The 23,994-nt window shown below is 43.3% G+C and overlaps 1 protein-coding gene across 2 annotated transcripts in view; it reads right to left on the reverse strand.

The window, feature by feature from the left end:
- The window catches only part of pcca (propionyl-CoA carboxylase subunit alpha), a 374,693-nt gene that overhangs the window by 117,553 nt on the left and 233,146 nt on the right, over positions 1–23,994 (reverse strand). For both annotated transcript variants that reach the window (XM_078221544.1, XM_078221545.1), the window contains exons 19-20: positions 20,987–21,089; positions 12,901–12,999 (exon numbers count right to left, since the gene is read on the reverse strand). In XM_078221544.1, the coding sequence (XP_078077670.1) occupies positions 12,901–12,999; positions 20,987–21,089 (202 nt within the window). The remainder of the gene's footprint in view (positions 1–12,900; positions 13,000–20,986; positions 21,090–23,994) is intronic.

A 23,994-nucleotide genomic window follows, 5' to 3' on the forward strand; every position in this document is an offset into this window, starting at 1 on the left:
TAACATGACACAGTAAAGTTGTTATCCTAGGCTTTCTCGCAGTGATGTCCTTTAGCATTAACTATAAAACCCAAAAGTTTATTAAAGGACAAACCTTGATAAGATCAAAAAAGCGGCCCCGCTTTTAATAAATGCATATTTACTCTGAGGAAAAATGTTGCATTGCTGACCTACTAAGCTGCAATCAATCTTTTAAAAAATCTCACTCCTCCTCGCAATATTCTTCACAATTTCTTTGAAAAATCTGTTGAAATCTGATATAGCCTTCTATGTCTCACAATCTATGTTGGTATACTCTGCAATATAACATTAGTAATAAGAGCAGGAGGGGGCCATTCATCCCTTCCAGCCTGCTCTACATTCAGTAAGATCATGGCTGATCTGATTGTGGCCTTAACTCCACTTTCTGTCCTGTCCCCAAAAACCCTCGACTCGTTTGTCGATCTAAAATCTGTCCATATCAGCCTCAAATGTATTCAATGACCCCAAAGATTAACAACCCTCTGAGGGAAAAAAAACCTCCTCATTTCAGTATTAAATGGGAAATCCCTTCTCATTAAACTGTGCCCCCTAGTTCAGATTGCCCCATGAGAAAAAACATAATCTCAGCATCTAATGAGGAAAGGTTGGGCCTATACTTACTCGGGTTCAGAAGAATGAGGTGATCTCATTGAAACATATAAGATCCTGAATGGACTTGACAGGATGGATGTTAAGAGGATGTTTCCCCTTGTGGGAGGGTCTAGAAATAGGAGACACCGTTTAAAGATGAGGTCTCCTATTAAAGACTGGGGTGAGAAGTGTTTTCTCTCAGAGGTCACTGGTCTGTGGAATTCTCTTTCTAAGAAATCTGTGGAGGCTGGGCTTTATTATATCCAAGGTTGAGATAGACAGATTTTGATTGACAAGGGAGTCCAGGGTTATGGCGGCTGACAGGAAATTGGAGTTGAGACAACAGTCAGGTCATAGAAACTAGAACCAGGAGTAGGCCATTTGGCCCTTCGAGCCTGCTCCGCCATTCATCTTCATCATGGCTGATCATTGAATTCAATATCCTGATCAGCCATGGTCTTATCGAATGGTGGATCAGGCTCGAGGGGTCGAATAGCCTACCCCTGCTCCTAATTCATATATTCTTGTGTGTACCCTGCCAAACTCCCTCAGAATCTTATATGTTTCAATAGGATCACCTTTCATTCTTCTAAACTCCAATGAATACAAGACATCCGCTTCACCCCAGAAGTCAGTCTAGTGAACTTTTTTAGAACTGCCTGCAGTGTAAAGAAGACTAAAGGATGATTTGATTGAGTTTATTGTTAGCATTTTGAAAGGAATTGATTAGATAGATGGAGAAAAGCATTTCCTGCTGGTCGGGAAGACTTGCACAAGGAACATAGCTCTAAAATCAAATCAGGCCAGGCAGGAGAGAAGACCATAAGACCATAAGACATAGGAGCGGAAGTAAGGCCATTCGGCCCATCGAGTCCACTCCACCATTCAATCATGGTTGATTTCAACTCCATTTACCCGCTCTCTCCCCATAGCCCTTAATTCCTCGAGAAATCAAGAATTTATCAATTTCTGTCTTGAAGACGCTCAACGTCTCGGCCTCCACAGCCCTCTGTGGCAATGAATTCCACAGACCCACCACTCTCTGGCTGAAGAAATTTCTCCTCATCTCTGTTCTAAAGTGACTCCCTTTTATTCTAAGGCTGTGCCCCCGCGTCCTAGTCTCCCCTGTTAATGGAAACAACTTCCCTACGTCCATCCTATCTAAGCCATTCATTATCTTGTAAGTTTCTATCAGATCTCCCCTCAACCTCCTAAACTCCAATGAATATAATCCCACGATCCTCAGACGTTCATCGTATGTCAGGCCTACCATTCCTGGAAAATACTTTTTCACACAAAGGATGAGGGAAATGTGGAACTTTCTCTTACAATAAGCAGTAGTTGTTAGCTCAATGAATCTGAAATTGTTAAGTTTTTGCCAGACAAGACAAGGGTATAACAGGATATGGAGCTAAGATACAGATCAATCATGATCTAACTGAATAGCAGAGCCAGTCTGAGGGGCCAAATGACCCATTTCCATCACCACATTCCAGTGTCACTATTCTAACAACAACTTGCATTTATGTTGCACCTTCAAATTAGAAAAACATCCCAAGGCTCTTCACAGAGGGGTAATCGAAAATATACTCCCCCATGCCAATTACACCGGATTTACCATTGACAAGCTGAGCTGATGGGGCACTGACGTTTGCTAACTTGTGGACAGCATTGGCACTAACACCGAGAGGATATGCTCCTCCCTTGCTCCCATCTCCAGAAGAGGAACTGAATTTAAAAAACAGGGCTGAATGTGTTATAATCCCTGGATTATTATCCATATAACAACTTGAATGTGTTTTAGGAAAGAGTATCAGGGAAGTGAACAGCTAGGAATGGTGTGGGAAAGAGAAGTTCTATTTCATGGGACCAATACTGGGATAGGACTGAACTGTTCCAGTGGGACAGGCTCCACCTGCACTGACCATATGGGTGGTCACAAATTAGTGAAAAGTGAGGAGGGCTCGAATTGAAAAGATGACATAAATAATCATTCAAAATCAAATGAAAAGGAGGGAAGTAGAATAAATGCTAGAACTTTCATGCGAGGCACCAGAGGTACAAAGAACAAAGAAAATTACAGCACAGGAACAGGCCCTTCGGCCCTCCAAGCCTGCACCGACCATGCTCCCCGACTGAACTAAAACTCCCTACTCTTCCTATTCATGTATTTGTCCAGACACCCCTTAAAAGTCATAATCGTATCTGCTTCCACTACTTCCCCCAGCAGCGAGTTCCAAGCACCCACCACCCTCTGTGTAAAAAACTTGCCTCGTACATCTCCTTTAAACCTTGCCCATCACACCTTAAACCTACGCCCCCTGGTAATTGACTCTTCCACCCTGGGAAAAAGCTTCTGACTATCCACTCTGTCCATGCCCCTCATAATCTTGTGGACTTCAATCAGGTCACCCCTCAAGCTCCGAGATTCCAGTGAGAACAAAACAAGTTTCTCCAACCTCTCCTAATAGCTAGTGCCCTCCATACCAGGCAACATCCTGGTAAATCTTTTCTGTACCCTCTCCAAAGCCCCCACATCCTTCTGGTGTGGCGACCAGAATTGCTACCCTCTGTCTTCTATGACCGAGCCAGTTCTGTATCCACCTTGCCAGCTCACCTCTGATCCCATGCGACTTCACCTTCTGCACCAGTCTGCCAAAAGGGACCTTGTCAAAGGCCTCACTGAAGTCCATGTAGACAACATCCACTGCCCTACCCTCATCAATCATCTTCGTAAAGGAAAAAGCAAAAAATGCAAAATATAATTAAATCAGGAGAGAAAAATAAGAAATGGTCAAATAACGTAGGAACATAGAAATTAGGAGCAAAGTAGGCAAATTCAGCCCTTCGAGCCTGCTCCGCCATTCAATCAGATCATGGCTGATCTCTCCCTGGTTTCAAATCCACTTCCCCATCTCCCTTTAACCCTTTTTTTATTCGAAATATATCGATCTCCTTCTTGAAACCATTCAATGATTCAGACTCCACCATGCTTTGGGCTGCAAGTCCCACAAATTTACCTCCCTCTGCGAGTAGTTCCTCCTCATCTCAGTTTTAAATCTACCGCCTCTCAACCTAAACCTGTGACCTCTTGTTCGAGATCGCCCCACAAGGGGAAACATTTGGTCTACATTTACTATATCAATCCCTTTTAAAATTTTATATACCTCGATCAGATTCCCTCTCATCCTTCTAAAACAGTATTTCAGCAGACAGGTGAGAGATTATGGCCCACATAAGGGTTCTTTAAACAAATGCGCGGAATATAAGAAGGAAATTGAATGAAATGTAGGTGCAATGGAAGGTATGACATGATGGCCAGTAAAACATAGAACATTACAGCGCAGTACAGGCCCTTCGGCCCTCGATGTTGCGCCGACCAGTGAAACCAATCTAAAGCCCCTCTAATCTACACTATTCCAATATCATCCATATGTTCATCCAATAACCATTTGAATGCTCTTAATGTTGACGAGTTATACAATAAATGGCAGAGTCATCAGGAGTATAGAAACACAGAGGGACCTAGGTGTGCAAGTCCACAAATCCTTGAAGGTGGCAACACAGGTGGAGAAGGTAGTGAAGAAGGCATATGGTATGCTTGCCTTTATAGGACGGGGTATAGAGTATAAAAGCTGGAGTCTGATGATGCAGCTGTATAGAACGCTGGTTAGGCCACATTTGGAGTACTGCGTCCAGTTCTGGTCGCCGCACTACCAGAAGGACTTGGAGGCGTTAGAGAGAGTGCAGAGAAGGTTTACCAGGATGTTGCCTGGTATGGAGGGTCTTAGCTATGAGGAGAGATTGGGTAAACTGGGGTTGTTCTCCCTGGAAAGACGGAGAATGAGGGGAGATCTAATAGAGATGTACAAGATTATGAAGGGTATAGATAGGGTGAACGGTGGGAAGCTTTTTCCCAGATCAGAAGTGACGTTCACGAGGGGTCACGGGCTCAAGGTGAGAGGGGCGAAGTATATTCACACGGATGATCCCAGGAATGGTAGGCCTGACATACGATGAACGTCTGAGGATCGTGGGATTATATTCATTGGAGTTTAGGAGGTTGAGGGGAGATCTAATAGAAACTTACAAGATAATGAACGGCTTAGATAGGATGGACGTAGGGAAGTTGTTTCCATTAGCAGGGGAGACTAGGACGCGGGGGCACAGCCTTAGAATAAAAGGGAGTCACTTTAGAACAGAGATGAGGAGAAATTCTTCAGCCAGAGAGTGGTAGGTCTGTGGAATTCATTGCCACAGAGGGCTGTGGAGGCCGAGACGTTGAGCGTCTTCAAGACAGAAATTGATAAATTCTTGATTTCTCAAGGAATTAAGGGCTATGGGGAGAGAGCGGGTAAATGGAGTTGAAATCAACCATGATTGAATGGTGGAGTGGACTCGATGGGCCGAATGGCCTTACTTCCGCTCCTATGTCTTATGGTCTTATAACTCAGATATTACAGGGATGTTTTTGACACAGAGGGTGGTGGGGGCCTGGAATGCGCTGCCAAGTAGGGTGGTGGAGGCAGGCACGCTGACATCGTTTAAGACTTACCTGGATAGTCACATGAGCAGCCTGGGAATGGAGGGATACAAACGATTGGTCTAGTTGGACCAAGGAGCGGCACAGGCTTGGAGGGCCGAAGGGCCTGTTTCCTGTGCTGTACTGTTCTTTGTTCTTTGAGTCCACTACTGCTGCAGGCAGGGCATTCCACGCCCTTACTACTCTCTGAGATCTGTCCTATATCTATCACCCCCTCAATTTAAAGCTATGTCCCCTCGTGTTAGCCATCACCATCCGAGGAAAAAGGCTCTCACTATCCACCCTATCTAATCCTCTGATCATCTTGTATGCCTCTATTAAGTCACCTCTTAACCTTCTTCTCTCTAACGAAAACAACCTCAAGTCCCTCAGCCTTTCCTCATAAGACCTTCCCACCATACCAGGCAACGTCCTGGTAAATCTCCTCTGCACCCTTTCCGACGCTTCCACATCTTTCCTATAATGCGGCGACCAGAACTGTACGCAATACTCCAAGTGCGGCTGCACCAAGGTTTTGTACAGTTGCAGCATGACCTCATGGCTCCGAAACTTAATCCCTCTACCAATAAAAGCTAACACACCGTATGCCTTCTTAACAACCCGATCAACAGGGTGCCAACTTTCAGTACTGAGGCCTGGCTGCAAGCTCAGGGCTGGGAGCTGAATCTACTAGATTATAAGGTCTACAGGAAGGTCAGAAAACTGGTGAAGAGTGAGGAACAACATTAGTGATCTAGAATGAAATTACTTCAATGCTGAGGTTATAATGAGAGGGAAGCAGAGTCCACTGGATAGAATTAAGAAACAGAAATGGATTTAAGACCGTTGTGGGAGTTCTGTGTATACCCCCAAGGTAGCAACTGTGAAGTGGCGGAATTTATGAATGCAGAGATTGGACAAACATATAGAAAAGGCAGCATGGTTTTAATGAAGGAATTTAACTTGCATGCAGATCAGGATAAGCGTGCAAGGTCATGTGTACAATTTTGTCTTTTAAAAAGCATTTAGACAGTTACATGGGTAAGACGGGTATAGAGGGATATGGGCCAAATGCGGGCAATTGGGACTAGCTTAGTGGTTTAAAAAAAAAGGGCGGCATGGACAAGTTGGGCCGAAGGGCCTGTTTCCACGCTGTAAACCTTTACGACTCTATAAAGGTAGCAAATTTCTTGAGTGTGACTGAAATGGTTTTCTGCAACAATGGGGGAAATTTTCCTCGCACATTGGAGGCAGGTTTGGAGATGGGGATGGGGGACGTCCTAGGAAATGGCAATAAATATGTCTGGCTGCCTCTCCACCTCCTCCTACTTTTACCAGAGGCAGCTTCAGATCAGTGACGGCAACCTGTCCGTTAATAGCGAGGAGATAATTATGGTCATTCGTGCCATTTTTAGAAGGAAATCCTGCCAACTCCTCCCCCCCACCCCCGACCCACTGTCGTGTCTCTGGCTCAGCTGCTCACAGGAGGCAGCAGCAGAGTGGGAGGTCAGGGAGCCAAAGACTGATATGCAGTGAGAAATTTAAAGGATTAAATAGGCAATCCTCAAGACTGGTAAATGTTTGCAAATATGAGACAGAAGTCAAAGAAAGAAGAGACAACAAAAGAGAGAGCTAATGCAAAATGGTGAGAGAGATGGAGGGCGGGAGAGATGGAGGGTGGGAGGGAGGGAGGGAAGGAGGAAGAAGGGAGAGAGGGAGGGAAGGAGGAAGGCACGGAAGGAGGGGTGGGAAGGGAGGATTCATAGACATAGACTATATTGTATGCAGTGTATTTGGACTATCACCTTGTTGATTTATTTTGTTTTAATCTCATTGAGGTTAGAGACAGATATAACCCATCAGGTCGGGCTAAATACAATCTGGAGTGCAATGGTACATGGATTGATGTGTCAACCACTTTGCCAGAAGCAAGCTGTTGAATCCTGCCAAGTCAGTGGGAGGGGAGGAGGAGGAGGAGGAAAAATATTTGAAGGGAAGTCATGCCCAGATCACCTGTTTGTGGCTGCAAACAGCTGGTTCAGAGTAGCACTGCTAGGGGTGGCACAAGGAAACTTGGACAGGGTAAAAAAACAAGTGGGGAAGAATTGCACCCCCATTAAAAATAAGCCAGGAGCCAATGAGGAAGTTGTGGGTTTATTAAAAAAGTACAATGAAGTTGTCTTGTTAATTGAGATGAAATATATCGTCTAGACGGAAAGGCATCCAGATATAGAACAGCTGCACAAAATCCTTCCTTCTTGCGGCTTGAATGGATTAAATAACCTAATTCCACTTCTTTTTCAGAACTGGCTATCTTGCCCTTCTCTCTGAATGAAGAGGGTTTCATGTGGCGTTGCACCCATTTTTTTTCTCTCGCTTTTGCCATCTGTAATTAGTTCCACTTAGTTGGGTATCAATGACCTTTTTCAGCACAAGATTCAGCAAGGCTACAATCAGCACGATACTCACCGCCTCCACTGTACCATTATCACAGTTAAGGATGAGCAAAGGTAACAGGCGTTAAAAAAAACAAAGGTACCATTCATTCGGGACTGTTTCATTGCATTTCAAGGCTTTGCACACATCCATTTGCTGTTCGAGGTGAAGAGAGTTGCAATTGTTGTGGACAAAATTAAATTGTACACTTTTTGGGAAGACGCAAAAGAACCAAGAAAATTACACATAACGTAACACCCTCCCACTCCCCTGTCCATTTTTCCATTTCAGCTTTTAATTGTACTGGCTGTTGTTATTCGTCATCTTTTGTGCAAAGAATTGGAATCACACTGCTTCAGTCAAATAACGGACTACATTGGAGAAAACTTTACATCCACCCTGAAAGGGTTGGCACGTTTGATCACTGAACAACTGAATCCCGCACACCAATAAAGCTCCCAGTTTCATCCCCAGTGTGTGTTGAGTTTGGGCAGCCAAGCTGAAGCACTGGCTGCGACGGCTGGTCTTAGAATCCATGGACAGCAAAAGGAGGAATCAGGCTAGAAGTCTGACTCCCCAACACCCACCAGTGATTTGGGAGAGAGGGGGAAGCAAAGGGAATGGATGAAGGAAGGGAGGGGAGCGATAGGGGGTAGAGGGGAAACGGGAGAAGGGTTAAAAGGCAAAGATACAAGTGGGGGGGGGAGGGGAGACAGGGCAAAGGTGAGAGATGGGCAGAGCAGGAAGAGAGAGGGAAGGAAACAAGTTCTGGGAGAGTCAGCAAGCTAGAGGGGAGGCAAGAGGGAGAACAGGAGAGGGGAGGCACAAGAGAGAAAGGTGATGGAGAGAACAAAAGAACAGAACAACAGAGATGGGGGAAGGATTTTGATTAAAATCTGTTTCAATTTTCTGGAACAAATTCAACTTTTTATTGTGGGGAACACTTTTGTCTCTATATATTTTATACCTGAATACAAGCAGGGTCTTTTCTTCCAATAGAATCATGAATATGTATATAAAAACGCTGTATATAAAATGCACAATTTCCACCAGCACAGCTATTGTATAAGGGTAAAGTCGCCATAGTCCCAAATGACCATAGGCTGCTCTGCACTTTGAGGGGGAGAGCTGACTGGTGGAGATTTAACCTGAGGGTCACCACACCTCAGGCAAGGGGCAAGGTTGAGAAGGCGGGGCCTTCACGAATAACCTCAGCTGGTGTGGGAATTGAACTCACACTTGTTGGCATCATTCCGTGTCATGAACCAGCCGTCCAGCCAATTCAGCTAACCAACCTGTTCATCCCTGCTAATTGGATAGCCAAGGTTCCCAGCCCCAGTTCAGTCCAATTGATGCTTTGACCTTTCTCTCCCCACTTCCTCCCACAATTCCAACCATCATTCTCTCAACTTCTCCCAGTTCAACTTTCCATTCCCTCCCCGCACCCACTCCCTGTTTTATTCCAGCACTCTTTTCCCTTCCACCCCCACTACACTGCCCAAAAGGCTTTTTTTGATGTAGAATCAAATGAAGCTTTTCAAAGAAGAATAGATGTTTTACTTGGGAGGAAATGGTGTAGTCACAGAGTCATTTACAGCAGAAAAGGAGGCCATTCGACCCTTCAGGTCCATGTTGGCTCTCATGGAGCAGTCCAGTAAATCCTACTCCCCAGCTCATTCCCTGTAGCCCTGCAAGTTTATTTCCTTCATGTACCCATCCAATTTCCCATTGAAAGCACTGACTGCTTCTACTTTTACCACTCTTGTACACAGCCAATTGAAGGTTATTACCATTCACTGAGTAGAATACCTCTTTATGAAGGGAAATGCCGCAACAACAGGGTGTAAAGCCAACCAAGTATCAATACAGGGTTGATGGACCAAATGGCTTCCTCCTGTGTCTTTACATCTCATTTCCAGCCGGTCCGTTCAACCTCAATACATCAACATTCCAGTGCAGAAGATCTTTTGGACTTTACTTTTGAAATGGATTAAGTCTTTTAGACTCGCAATGACCTTGTCAGCAATTTGCATTACTGTCCTTACAAGTCAACTTTAAAAGGTATTTTGCCTACTTTAGTTGTCCTTTTGTTTATGGGATCAAAGCACAGGAACTGTCTCGTTGACATATATTTGGGAAAGTGCAGGAATGGTCAGGAGGCTACCTAACTTGTGGAAACATTGACATTTATTAGTATACAGCAACAAAAAGCAGGCTCAAATTCCCATAATATAACCACTGATTCAATGTACACAAGGCAGACAACAATTGCATTTATATAGCACATTTACTTCAATAAAACATCCCAAGACCCTTCACAAGAGCGTCATAAAGCAAAATCTGACATTGGCCCATGTGAGGTGACATTAGGGCAGATGATCAAATGCTTGGTCATAGAGGTAGGCTCTTAAGTGGTGAGAGGCAGAGAGGTTTAGGGAAGAAATTACAAAGCTTAAGGCTTTGACTGCTGAAGGTATGCCCCCCACCACCCCTCTCCCCGCTCCTCCCCCACCACCTCCATTGTGAAATGATTAAGATCAAGGATGTTCAAGAGGCTAGAATTGGCAGAGTGCAAAAGTCTCAGAGGATAATGGAGTTGGAGGAGGTTACAGAGATAGGGAGGGAGAAGTCCATGGAGGCATTTGAAAACAGGGATGAGTATTTTAAAATCAAGACATTGCTTAACTGGGAACCGATGTAGGTCACCGGCAAGCAGAGGGATGCCATAAATTATAGAGTATCAGGGGCATTCTCAGAGAGCTGGACACACTGAATCACTGAATGCTAGACGGGCTGAAAGGCTGTTTCGAACAGACCTGGAATTGGATTTTTGTCGTAACTGAAGAAAGATGGAATTAATGTTCCATCTTGTCTCCTTCTTAGTGGAGTTCTGAAAGACGGTTTGCAAGTTGTAGCTGATGTCCCCAGGATTTCTAGATAAATGCTCCTTTGATGTTCCTTGTGTGCTCTATAAAGCCATAATGCAGCATATGGAGGCATGCAGCTCCAAATCGCACTGGTCAATCCACTGTCCAAGTTAAAGTGTAAAGTGTACACTCGAATGCATCAATCAATAGCAGTGGCACCTTGTAAAACCAGTGGTGCCTCATATTCTGATACCCCAACACCATCAATATGATTACATCCTTGATGGAACACGCTGATCAATAACCTTACATCACTGCCCCATTGTGAATGTTTCGTGATTTAGTGAATCTTCCACTTCCATTCTTGGTCTTCTAAGTGGAGAATACATCTTGAACAATATGCAAGATTTTGACATGTATTTCCATGCTGCCAGCTGAATTTTGAGGGGTATGTGAAGCACTGGGTCTTATACAAATCAATGAAATTGGTCTAAGCATGGTTCCGTAGAACTTAAGGCTACAGGACATATTCCCCAGCAAAGAGAAAGCCTGCCTATCCCTCTCTGATCGCTGTGTCCTCCCGAGGGTGTGACTGGGTGCATAATGACAACTCTAACAGCCACTGATACTGGCGAGATTTGCTCTGTACTTTTCAAACTCAATAAGATCCTCTCTCTTCAGGATAGAAACCAGAACAAGTCTCTGGAACATCAAGGGTTTACACGGTTCTAACAGAATACTGCTCATCAATTTCAAAGTCAGTTTCCAAGGGAATCCGCGGTTACCAGATTTCCAAGGTCATTTCTCTCCTTTACCCTCCCCAAGAGCAGCTATTAGGAGTCAAAATAAACACGGCCACAAATACAGCTTACCTTCCTAGACTACTACATCATGCCTGACTATAATTACACTTGAATTCCCTTCTAAACGTTCCATAAAGTTAGCTATGACCATTAACAAGCTAATTCTAGCTATTTCAGCATTCCTTTTCTTAGAATCTTGACGTAATTAAATATTTCACTAAACTGTTTTGAAGTCATTTTCCATTAAAAAAAAATTAAATGGAGTTTTTAAATCACCGTGTGTGACTGCCAAATAATGCATGTCTAACATCAAGCTCTTGATCTCAGTGAAGTCAAAGAGGTCCTTAATAGGAAGGCTTGCTTTTAAAACCACAACAGTAGAACAAGAGGATCACCACTGCTTTTCAAGCTGTGCTAGGAAATCAAGTATTAGCAAACTTTAGAGTTATTGTACTATTGGAGGGTGTGTACTCAACTCAATTTTCCAGCATGTGTTTCCTCCACCTTCTATAGGGAGCAAATAAAAAAAGAAAGAACATTTGTCCCTGTATAGTACATTTTCTATACCAAGATTAGGCATTTTCGCTGAACCTTCTTGCAGAGAGGAACATGATTGCATGTTCTTAAAATGATTAGCGTTTCCTGGACTGAAATGTATTCATCTTTCGCCCACAAGGAAAGAAATTTATATCGTCTTTCACAGCCTGGGGGCATTCCAAATCGCTTTACAGCCAGTAAAGTACTGTAGAAGGGTAGTGTCTGTTCGAATGTAAGAAATGGGGGTGCCAATTAGAGCCACAGAGGTTTACAGCATGGAAACAGGCCCTTCGGCCCAACTTGTCCATGCCGCCCTTTTTTTTTAAACACCTAAGCTAGTCCCAATTGCCCGCTTTTTGCCCATATCCCTCCATACCCATCTTACCCATGTAACTGTCTAAATGCTTTTTAAAAGACAAAATTGTACCCCCTCTACTCTGGCAGCTTGTTCCAGACACTCACCACCCTCTGAGTGAAAAAATTGCCCCTCTGGACCCTTTTGAATCTCTCCCCTCTCACCTTAAACCTATGCCCTCTAGTTTTAGACTCCCCTACCTTTGGGAAAATATATTGACTATCTAGCTGATCTGTGCCCCTTTATATAGACCTCAATAAAATCACCCTAAGCCTCTTACGCTCCAGAGAAAAAAGTCCCAGTCTATCCAGCCTCTCCTTATAACTCAAACCATCAAGTCCTGGTAGCATCCTAGTAAATCTTTTCTGCACTCTTTCTAGTTTAATAATATCCTTTCTATAATAGGGTGACCAGAAGCTCTCACAAACAGCAATGCGATGAGGATCAGACCATTTTGTTGATGTTGATTGAGGGAAAAAAATATTGCCCCAGGAAATGTACAGTTTATCATTAGTGCACCAAATGAATTTAAAATAAATTTAGAACACGCTATTGATAATGTGCCAAGCAAAAACAATATGAGTTTACGAACAGGGTTCATCTACTTTTTGTCCTTTCCTACCACACAGTGACATGAAAATTCACTGTGACCCTGCACTGTATGCTCTTCAACTGTCTCATTCTGTGCGGCCCATTTCAGAAGTAGCTCATGCGGAATATTCCCGTTTAAAAAAAAAAATCGGATAACTGGACTGCAGTTAAACATACCTGAACGATCCTCTGGGTATCAGCAATGGTGACAGGCAACAAGGGTGAAGCAAGGTTCCATTCACTGGTCACATTTAGCGTCTTTCCATCAACCTCCACCTGTTGTGACACCAGATAAGACTGTTACAGAGGAGACAGACAGAAAACAGACCCCAAATCCGCTACTGTGAACAAAGCAGTAGCCATTTTAAACAGATGGTAACCCAACAGCCTGTCATGTTTATTACTACTGCCATAAAAGACAGGGCCCAACAACATAGTCCTGAGATTATCCCTGGGGACCAGCAATGGACCTCAGAACAGCTGTTTCTGGTTACGAAGGTTTCAAGCAATTTAAAATAAGTAACAAATAGTCATCCGACTTTTACACCTACCTTGATATGCTACATTTACTGCGATTTAACAAGTGCTGAATGTAAATTCCTGTGACACACTTCAACCTGTGCACTGGGGCTTGTGTATAATAACTCAACTCTCTGAGGATTACAGAGGCATTTCTTCACTGCATCAATAATTATAGCATAATTAATACTTTCATTTAAACCGTGCAGAACCTATCTCCAAAAAACTGATCTATTTGTTACATGTAACTGAAAATACCGCAAAATGTTTGTATTCCAAAGAGTATTTATGACATGACAGTATACAGTGGCTCAACTCAGGGGTGGGCGGCATGGTGGCACAGTGGTTAGCACTGCTGCCTCACAGCTCCAGGGACCTGGATTCGATTCCCAGCTTGGGTCATTGTCTGTGTGGGGTTTGCACGTTCTCCCCGTGTCTGCATGGGTTTCCTCCAAGTGTTCCGGTTTCCTCCCACAGTCCAAAGATGTGCAGGTTAGATGCACATTTTTCCATGCTAAATTGCCCCTTAAGTGTCCAGGGATGCTTAGGTTGGGGGGTTAGCAGGGTAAATATGTGGGGTTATGGGGATAGGGATTAGGTGGAATTGTTGCCAGACCAGACTCGAGAGGCCGAATGGCCTCCTTCTGCACTGTAGAGATTCTTTGGTAACAATTTCACCACCATACTTAGGAAAGCCCTTTAGAGAAAGGGGGGAAAACGGAGTCAGAATTTTTGTTCAACAGAACATATTATCCACTTGCCTGGATGTGTGTAGCTCCAACCAACACTCAAGGAGCTCAACACCATCCAAGACAAAGCAGCCCACTTAACTGGCACCCTATCCACTACAATAAACATTCACTCTCTCCACCACTGACACAAGGTAGCAGCAGTGGAACTCCTTCAACAGTAACTTCCAAACTGACGACCTCTACTGCCTAGAAGGGCAAGGGGCAGCAGATGCATGGCAACACCACCACCTGCAAGTTCCTCTCTAGGTCACACACCATCCTAACATGTATGGGTCAATATCCTGGAACTCGCTTCTAACAGCAGTTCAAGAGGACGGCTCACCACCAACTTCTCTAGGGCAATTAGGAATGGACAATAAATGCTGACCCAGCCAATGACATCCATATCCCATGAACAAATACACAATTCTTGACAGCAAGAATTTGTGAATCCCTTGCCTTGTTAGATGAATCCAGATCTGACTGACTTCAAAGTTCCTCTGGCAGTCGGGTCGGTAACCAGAGGACACAGATTTAGGATAAATACTTGTGAACAGAAAGAATTGCAGGGCTATGGAGAAACAGCAGGGTAAGTGGGTCTAATTGGATAGATCATTCAAAGCATGATTGGCCAAATGTGAACAAAAAACAAAGAAAATTACAGCACAGGAACAGGCCCTTCGGCTCTCCAAGCCTGCACCGACCATGCTGCCCGACTGAACTAAAACCCCCTACCCTTCCGGGGACCATAGCCCCCTATTCCCATCCTATTCATGTATTTGTGAAGACGCCTCTTGAAAGTCATGTGCTGTATGATCCCATGAATACCAAAGAATATTTGTATCTTTGTGTATAGTTCATCTGTTCTCACATTCTGAATTACAGTGACCCTCTGAAGTAACATCTTCATAAGATCTTGAGAACAAAAGACCTGGAATGTTACTGAAACATCGAAGGACGGATTGAGTCTCACCCTGTTTCAAACGTAACTCACAAATCACTTTGTTTTTTTGCAGACTCTCTCAATGATTAGTAGCAGATATTCTCTTTAAAACACGGATAACTAGACAGCTAACAGCTCAGCTCTGCCTCCGTGCCATGTGTGAGGTACTCCAGTCCATGGTCTTCGAAGAGAAATTTGTCACAGGGCGGGAAATGCAACAAAGATTGCTGCCGGAACCAGAGGCATAGGAAGAGGCTAAGCTGGTACCCAGTTAAGCTTGATGCCTTGGGACAGCAGAGGTAAACTGTTCTTTTAGAGGTAGAACAGAATAATCACTGCTAAATTCAGTGGGGAGTTCAGGAGGAACTTCCTTATCCAGAGAGGGCTTAGAATATGGAATTCGCCACCACAGGGAGTGGTCGTGGCAAAGTGCGTGGATGAATCTGAGGGGAAGCTAGGTAAACACATGAGGGAGAAAGGGATAAAGCTGAGGCTCGTATGGAGAACAAACACCAGCATGGATCTGTTGGGCTGAATGGCCTGCTCCTATGCTCCTATGGGAGGAATTTAACACCATCAAAAAGGGTGGGAATGGGTTGCAGAAGTCTGGGGAGTGGTGGGGGGGGGACGAGACGAGGTGCGTAATTAAATCGGTAGATAGGTGAAATCCAATTCCACTTTAACAGCTGTAGATGTGAGATCTGCTGAGTTAACCCATTCTGGGTTGGCAAGTCTGTGATTATAATATTTAAATAAGCACTTGTTCCTTTGATTTTGGGAGCCATTCAGATTGAACAGCTTAGAGTGGGTTTCCTTGTGCTCAGGAATTCTGGGAGTTAAAGGGAGGTGAGAACAGTTAGCCACAGTTTGCAAGTGTTTTTCCAGCACAGCTTGTGGGCTGAGAGGAACAGAAATCCTTCGCCCCAGCCCGTCACACAATTCCTCTGCCACAATCACCTCCCCTACCCCTGTCTGGCCCCACCCCTGGATCTAACTAGCTCTTCCCACACTATCATGTCCCGACTTTCTCCAGTCTCTGACTGCAACCACCTACTGCGAGCTTTCCCACCCAGCGTCCAATCAGCCTCTCAATCTGTCAGGGCGGGAAACAGGAAGAAAACTTGATAACAATGTACTTCTCGGTGTTGGTGCTTTAGATGAGAGTTATCAAATGTAAACACCAAGCCACATAAGGAGATACTATGGCAGGTGAGCAAATGCTTGGTTAAAGAGGTTTCAAGGAGCCTCTTAAAGGAGGAGGGAGAAGAAGAGAATCAGAGACATTTAAGGAGGGAACTGCGTGGCTTGAGGTCTTGGCAGTGAAGGAAACTGCAGATAGACAAGAGGCTGGAATTGGAGGAGTGCAGAGATCTCAGAAGGTTGTGGGGCAGGAGGCCCAAGCTGGAAAGTGCCTGACTGCTGGGGGAATTTCATCATGTGCTTTCTGCTCTCAGGGGGAGGAAACTGTCAAATGTGAAGTTTTTAGTACAGATGTGCAAGCAAAGATCTCAGACCACAGCAAGCTTACTGGAGTAATGATAAAGTTTATTTTCTCAAAACGGTTCGGCATCTGTTGGACGGCTAACGATGCTGGAAGACCCCCAAAGCTCCTGGTTCAAGCAGGGTCAACAGGAAAAATAAAGGTCCAGATCTAGAAGCACTGGGGACATTGTAACTATACAAGGAAATGCAATCAAATCTAGACCAGTTACGTGACTTTCCTTCTGATGATTTCTCAGCTTCCATTTTCTTTGCGTGCCATTTTTCATCAACAATGGCAATCTGGCTATTCTTGGGACGCACCACAGGTTAAAACAAATGACCTTAGATGTGAAAATGTTGCCAGCGAAGCTCATTTGTTTCTTCAGCTGATTGCACTGACACTGTGATGAAGCAACAGACGGAATGAGCATAGCTCACCAGCCAACATCCCCAATGCAAATCCTTTCATTTGGAGATGCCTTTAAAGATTACCTGTCTCTCAAAGACCTGCCACAATTGGATCAGTAACTGGATAAATGCCGCCTCCAGTTAACATATTTGGGACGGGGGAATGGAGAGGAGCGGCACAAGCCTAAGACCAGCTCCAATTCCATCAGTCTCATGGGGAGGCGATGGCCTAGCCTATTAACACAGAAACTCAGGTAACGTTCGGGGAACCCGGGTTCAAATCGCGCCACGGCAGATGGTGGAATTTGAATTCAATAACAAATATCTGGAATTTAAAGTCTACTGATGACCATGAAACCATTGTCAATTGTTGGAAAAACCAATCTGGTTCACTAATGCCCTTAAGGGAAGGAAATCTGCCGTCCTTACCCAATCTGGCCTACATGTGACTCCAGGGCCACAGCAATGTGGTTGACTCTCAACTGTCCTCTGAACAAGGGCAAACTAGGGATGGGCAATAAATGCCGGCCAGCTACGAATGAATTTTAAAAATTCATCGGAGCAGTAGGCCATTCAGCCATTCGAGTCTAATTCTCCACTCAATAAGATCATGGCCGATCTACTAGCTCAATGCCACTCTCCTGCCCTATTCCCATTCCGCTTCATTCCCTTTATGCACAAAAATCTCAGTGTTGAATATACTTTCTGACTGAGCATCCAGTATTTGAGGTAGAAGATTCACAACCTTTTAGAAACATAGAAAAACTACAGCACAAAACAGGCCCTTCGGCCCCACAAGTTGTGCCGAACATATCCCTACCTTTTAGGCCGACCTATAACCCTCCATCCTATTACTCATCCAGGAGTCTCTTAAAAGACCCTATTGAGTTTGCCTCCACCACCACTGACGGCAGCCGATTCCACTCGCCCACCACCCTCTGTGTGAAAAACTTCCCTCTAACATTTCCCCTGTACCTACACCCCAGCACCTTAAACCTGTGTCCTCTCGTAGCAGCCATTTCCACCCTGGGAAAAAGCCTCTGAGAGTCCACCCAATCTATGTCTCTCAACATCTTATATACCTCTATTAGGTCTCCTCTCATCCTATGTCTCTCCAAGGAGAAAAGACCGAGCTCCCTCAGCCTATCCTCATAAGGCATGCCACTCAATCCAGGCAATATCCTTGTAAATCTCCTCTGCACACTTTCAATCTTTTCCACATCCTTCCTGTAGTGAGGCGACCAGAACTGAGCACAGTACTCCAAGTGGGGTCTGACGAGGGTCTTATATAGCTGCATCATTATCCCCGGACTCCAAAACTCAATCCCTCGATTGATAAAGGCCAGCACACCATACGCCTTCTTAACCACCTCCTCCACCTGCAGGGCCGATTTTAGAGTCCTATGGACTCGGACCCCAAGGTCCTTCTGATCCTCTACCGTACTAAGAGTCTTTCCCTTTATATTGTACTCCTTCATCCCATTCGACCTGCCAAAATGGACCACGACACATTTATCTGGGTTGAAGTCCATCTGCCACTTCTAACACTTTTGAGTGTTAAAATATCTCCCCTGCTCAGTCTTAAACAGCTGGTCCCTTTTCCTGAGACCCCGAGTTCGAGACTCTCAGCATCTATACTGTCAAGCTCTCTCAGGATCTTAGAAATTTCAGTGAGATGACCTCTTCTCAACTCCAGGGAACACTGGCCCACTCTACTCAATATAGAGGCCCATTGCATATCCAGATGTGTAATGGACCGAGCCAGTGCTTTGTTGAATGTTGCTGCTCTTGGTTTATTGTGTGGGGTTGAGTTTCTTTTAGAGGGCCACTAGGTGGCAGCAATGTTTTTCCGATGGTGAACAGCCAGACTGAATGGCAGATATTTCAATGAAAATTAGAACATAGAACATAGAACATAGAACATTACAGCGCAGAACAGGCCCTTCGGCCCACGATGTTGCACCGACCAGTTAAAAAAAAAAACTGTGACCCTCCAACCTAAACCAATTTCTTTTCGTCCATGAACCTATCTACGGATCTCTTAAACGCCCCCAAACTAGGCGCATTTACTACTGATGCTGGCAGGGCATTCCAATCCCTCACCACCCTCTGGGTAAAGAACCTACCCCTGACATCGGTTCTATAACTACCCCCCCTCAATTTAAAGCCATGCCCCCTCGTGCTGGATTTCTCCATCAGAGGAAAAAGGCTATCACTATCCACCCTATCTAAACCTCTAATCATCTTATATGTTTCAATAAGATCCCCTCTTGTTTTCTGAAACGCTTCAACGTTCAGACTCGACTTTGTACCTGGCCCAAAGCATCTGCAAAGCACATCAACTGCCCCAAGCTTAACATCTTACTATTACAGAAAGGGTTAAAAACACCAATTAGTTTTCCAACAACAGCTTGCATTCATATAGCCCTCCAAAAGTAAAAATTAAACAAGATTTGACACTGAGCCACATAAAGGGATCACAGGCCAAGTGAACAAAAGCTTGGTTAAAGAGGTAGTGTTTAAGAAGCATCTTAAAGGAGGGGAGAGAGAGAGAGAGGTATGGGGAGGTTTGAAGGGGGAATTTCAAAGCTTTGGGCCTCAACTACTGAAGGCACAGCCACCAGTGGTAGAGTGATTAATATCAGGGATGTGCGGGAGGCCAGAAAGGTGAGAAGGGGAGAGATAGCAGAGATATCAAAGGACTGCAAGTGAAGTTACAATCAGTGAAAAGAGAGGCTATGGAGAGATTTGAACACAAAGATGAGACCACCACTTGAAGACTCTGGCAAGCTGAGTACACTGTGTATCCACAGGATGTTATAATAGTGGGTATCTGTTTCTAGAAACTACTGAATAAATGGTCTGGAACAAATTTTCCCTGTTGTCAAACACATTGTATTTCATTGCAAAAGCAAAGTATATATACCTGGGCTTGCGTAGAAGATTACTGTACACCCTAGCTATGACTAACACTACATTCTGCACTCTCTCGTTTCCTTCTCTATGAACGGTATGTTTTGGCTGTAGAGCGCGCAAAAAACGATACTTTTCACTGTCTGTTAATACAGTACATACATGTGACAATAATAAATCAAATCAAATCAAAATGGGAGGAAGAAATCTCGGTACTATATATATATATAATATAAAGAAAGAAAGGTTTGCATTTCTATAACTCCTTTCCTTTCACAACCTCTGTGTCCCAAAGTATAAAAATAATGACAAAAAATCTTGGATTCATAAAACAAATTGACAATTGAACTGCAGGGGAGTGAACTTTCCGGAAATGGGCTTCAAAAGACTGTATAGCTTTTTATTAAAATATAGTTATTTATGGTAACGAGATTAATGAGATGCTATGGTACAACTCCTACATTTTAATGCTTTGGGATTTGCTCCACAGAAGTAGAAAAGGGACCAATGGCTGATGTTATTACAGGAGGGTATTCAACAACTAAACAAGGAAGATGTTTTCTCCATAAAAGCAGTTGAACAAACACACGACCTTCCTCAGTAAAAAAAGATTCAGACATCAAACCACCAGTAAAATTCTGAACCCTAAAACCTCCTTTGAAGAGACCTATTTGAAGTGAGGTATTTCTAGTTATGGGTGATTGAAATGAGAAATCTGTAGCAGCACATGGACATGTTGGCAACATGACCTACTAATTAAATCCATGTGAGCCAGTCTCATCTTAAAAGAGGTCCCAAACATTAGCTTTCTCAACTTATGTCTAGTCAATCAACCAAGCAACCAAGTCTTAAACATGAAACCACAGTGACGTAAATTGTGCCTAAACTAACCACTGTTGCATTTTAACTACAGTCAAATGATAAGCGTTACATATTCCGTTAAACTAATGTTGCCAACCCAAGCTTTGAAAGTGGGAAATCATGCTCAGTAATATGTGACTCCTGAAGTGCTTTTTCTCCGCTCCCAACAAGCTACAGAATAATGAATTTAGCTTTCAGTGAGAGTCTGGGAAAGTGGCTGTCTCTAAGTAAAGTGAGAATTGTTAGGTTTCTGAATGCAAGACACTAAAGTAAAGTATCGAGCTAATTTTGACCAATAAACTGCAATGTTAATTTGCAGCACACTTGAAGAAGGTTGATGACAAATAATGCGCTGTTAGCAACTTCATGCTCGGGTTAAAAGGCAGAGATATTGTTTCAAACTTACATTGTATGATGACCCTAATCGTGAGACAGTAACCGAATGCACCCCATCATCCAGCTGTACTGACAGCTCCCAGCTCTTCTGTTCTTGTTTAGCAGCAGGAGCCCTGCAGACCAAAGTACGAAGAACATTTTATTTCTAAAAGATGAAATAGATGTGCTCAATAAACTCGGATAACAGGGATATATTAAAGGCACTCAATTATTAAAGTGTCACTTGAATTTGAGTCTTATTTTATTAACGATCATCCAGCGAATGTTCTGAAACATTTTCTGCCCAAATTGAAAGAAATTGTTCTTTCATCATCTGACCTGCAAACTTGAAAGCAGTTTGCTCACAAAACAAAACATGCTCTCCCCATGAGAACAAGACTTCTGTTTAAAAAAAAATCAAATGCTAATAAGTGATATTGCTGGAAATGTGTTTGTAAAATTCGTATCATTACGCGCACACGTTTAACTCCAGCAACGATCCCCATTATAGTTTTGTTGAGGTATTCGACATTGAGTTTCAAAATACGAATCAAAGAACCATATCACTGCGGTTAACGTCATTTACAGTCAACTCTTTGAAAGCCAGAAGCATTTCTGCACCACAAAAAATAAACGAGAATGCAATTCTGGGCTATATTCAAGAGAACGCAGCAACTGAAGAACTATTCTGATCATTTGCTTCATAGCGGTAAGCATCAGTATTTTGTAGAACTTGCAGATACATGACAAGAGAAACAGGCCATTCAGGCAACTGGTCCGTGCTGGTGTTTATGTTCCACGGTAAGAAGTCTCACAACACCAGGTTAATGTTATGTTCCACACAAGCCTCTCTCTTCATCTCACCCTATAAACATAATCTTCTACTCCTTTCTCCATAATGTGTTTATCCACCTTTCCCACAAATGTACAAATACTATTTGCCTCTTTAGTAAGTTCTACAGTGTCACCACTCTCTGGGTAAAATCTTTATCAAATTTATTTTAGAAAACAAAAAATACGGACACTGGGTACTGGGATAATAATGCAATTGCTGTTACTCGCAAGGCAAAAATAATCCACGTAATAGAATATTTATCAACTGATAGCATTGAATTGAAACCTTACTCCAAGTGCTTAATATATTGCAAACTTTGTATAAGGCAGGCAGAAGCTAGTGTTCTTGTGCAGTTGTGGAATCATTAATCATTCATAATTTTGGATTATACTGGAATCGCCAGCAGTAATGCACATTAGATCTACTGTTCTTCTTCAAAATGATACTACTCTATCCAATCAGTTTAGAACATATGAACAGGAGGAGGCCATTCAGCCTGTTGAGCCATTGAATTGAACTATGGTTGATCTCTATCTTAACTTCATCCTTAGTATCATATCTCTGAAAATATATTTTCAATTACGACCTAGGAATATTTTTGAACATTGGTGGGGTGCATCTTTGCGCCAAATTCATGTACAAATTCATGTACTAATGAGAACTCAAATTGTCTGTAAGAGTAAGATTTGGTTCACTATCACCAGCTATTATTTTAATAGCTTAATTAGTTTTTGCACCAATCTTCTGCCTTAGCTTGAGATCAGCAGAAGAGATGTTCCCACTGAGATGTCAATTTAACGGCAATACACGGTACACAGTACAATTAAAGCCAAAATATTACATAAAATAAATGTTTTACACCTTCTCAAAGCACAAGCAGAAAATATGTCAGAAATTATTTCAGATTATGACCAGTGGCTCCATTTTATCCAACTGTACTTTGAAAGCTTGGTTATTTTCAAATGCTGGAATCGTTTGGATATTACGCTTCCCAAGAAGTGTGCATTAAAAAGGGGTTAGAATTGTAACAGACAAGATTGAACACTGCAGTCATCATTTGTTAAATTGATTGCTGAGAAGGCATTAATAATTCATTTCTTTTATTTTTTTTCAATTACAAGATTACAAATACACCCTAATACAAACAAACTAAATTGGTATCGCAACGCAGCAATGCCTTTCGGTCAATGACATGACCCACCCATGCATGAACTGTCCAAATGTAAACTCTGCTTGTTAAAGTTCCACCCCACCGTGCAGTGACTATTTTTTGTTGAAATTTTAAACAAGAGAAACTCCAGGCACCGAACAATTCATCTGTAATATGCAGAACACTCATTCAATGTCGAGTTCAAAGAGATTATTCCTTACGATTTTGTCAATGTCACAAAAACAAGTTTCAAAAGTGGGTTCTTTCTTCTCACCTGGTAGGAACCGTTAACTGCTTGAGGACAACGCGAAGAATAGCAACTTACATTTATATAGAGCCTTTAACATAGTAAAATCCTCCCAAGGCACTTCACAGGCCCATTATCAACAAACATTGACATGGAGGCAAGATACAGGTGACCAAAAAGCTTGGGCCAGAATTAACGATGTGCATCTTTGGTAAGAGTAAGAAGTCTCACAACACCAGGTTAAAGGTTTATTTTGTGGTAGGCGCTTTCGGAGCGCTGCTCCTTCATCAGGTGAGACTCACCTGATGAAGGAACTGTGCTCCGAAAGCTCGTGCTACCAAATAAACCTGTTGGATTTTAACCTGGTGTTGAGAGACTTCGTACTGTGCCCACCCTAGTCCAACGCCAGCATCTCCACATCATCTTTGGTAAGAGAGCAAGAGAGAGAGAGGTGGAGAGGTTTAGATAACTGAAGGTGCAGCTGGCAATGATGGTACAGAGGAGGTCAGAAATGTAAACAAGACCAAAACTGGTGCAGCACAAGAACTGGGAGAGTTGTAAGGCTGGAAGAGCATCCAGTGTTAGAAAGGGGCGAGGGCCTGGAAGGGCATTTCAACAGAAGCATGAGAATATTAAAGTTGAGACATGGCTGGATCCCAAGTCAGTGTAAGTTAGTGAGTTCAGGGGTGATGGGTGAATGGGACTTGGTGAGAGTTACGACACAGGCAGCAGAGTTTTCCATGAGTTTGAGTTTAATGAGGGTGGAAGATCAGAGACAGGCCAGCAGCGCATTGCAATAGTGGAATC

The sequence above is a fragment of the Mustelus asterias genome, chromosome 10, assembly GCF_964213995.1.
Source record: "Mustelus asterias chromosome 10, sMusAst1.hap1.1, whole genome shotgun sequence".
In the NCBI taxonomy this organism is placed as follows: Eukaryota; Metazoa; Chordata; class Chondrichthyes; order Carcharhiniformes; family Triakidae; genus Mustelus; species Mustelus asterias.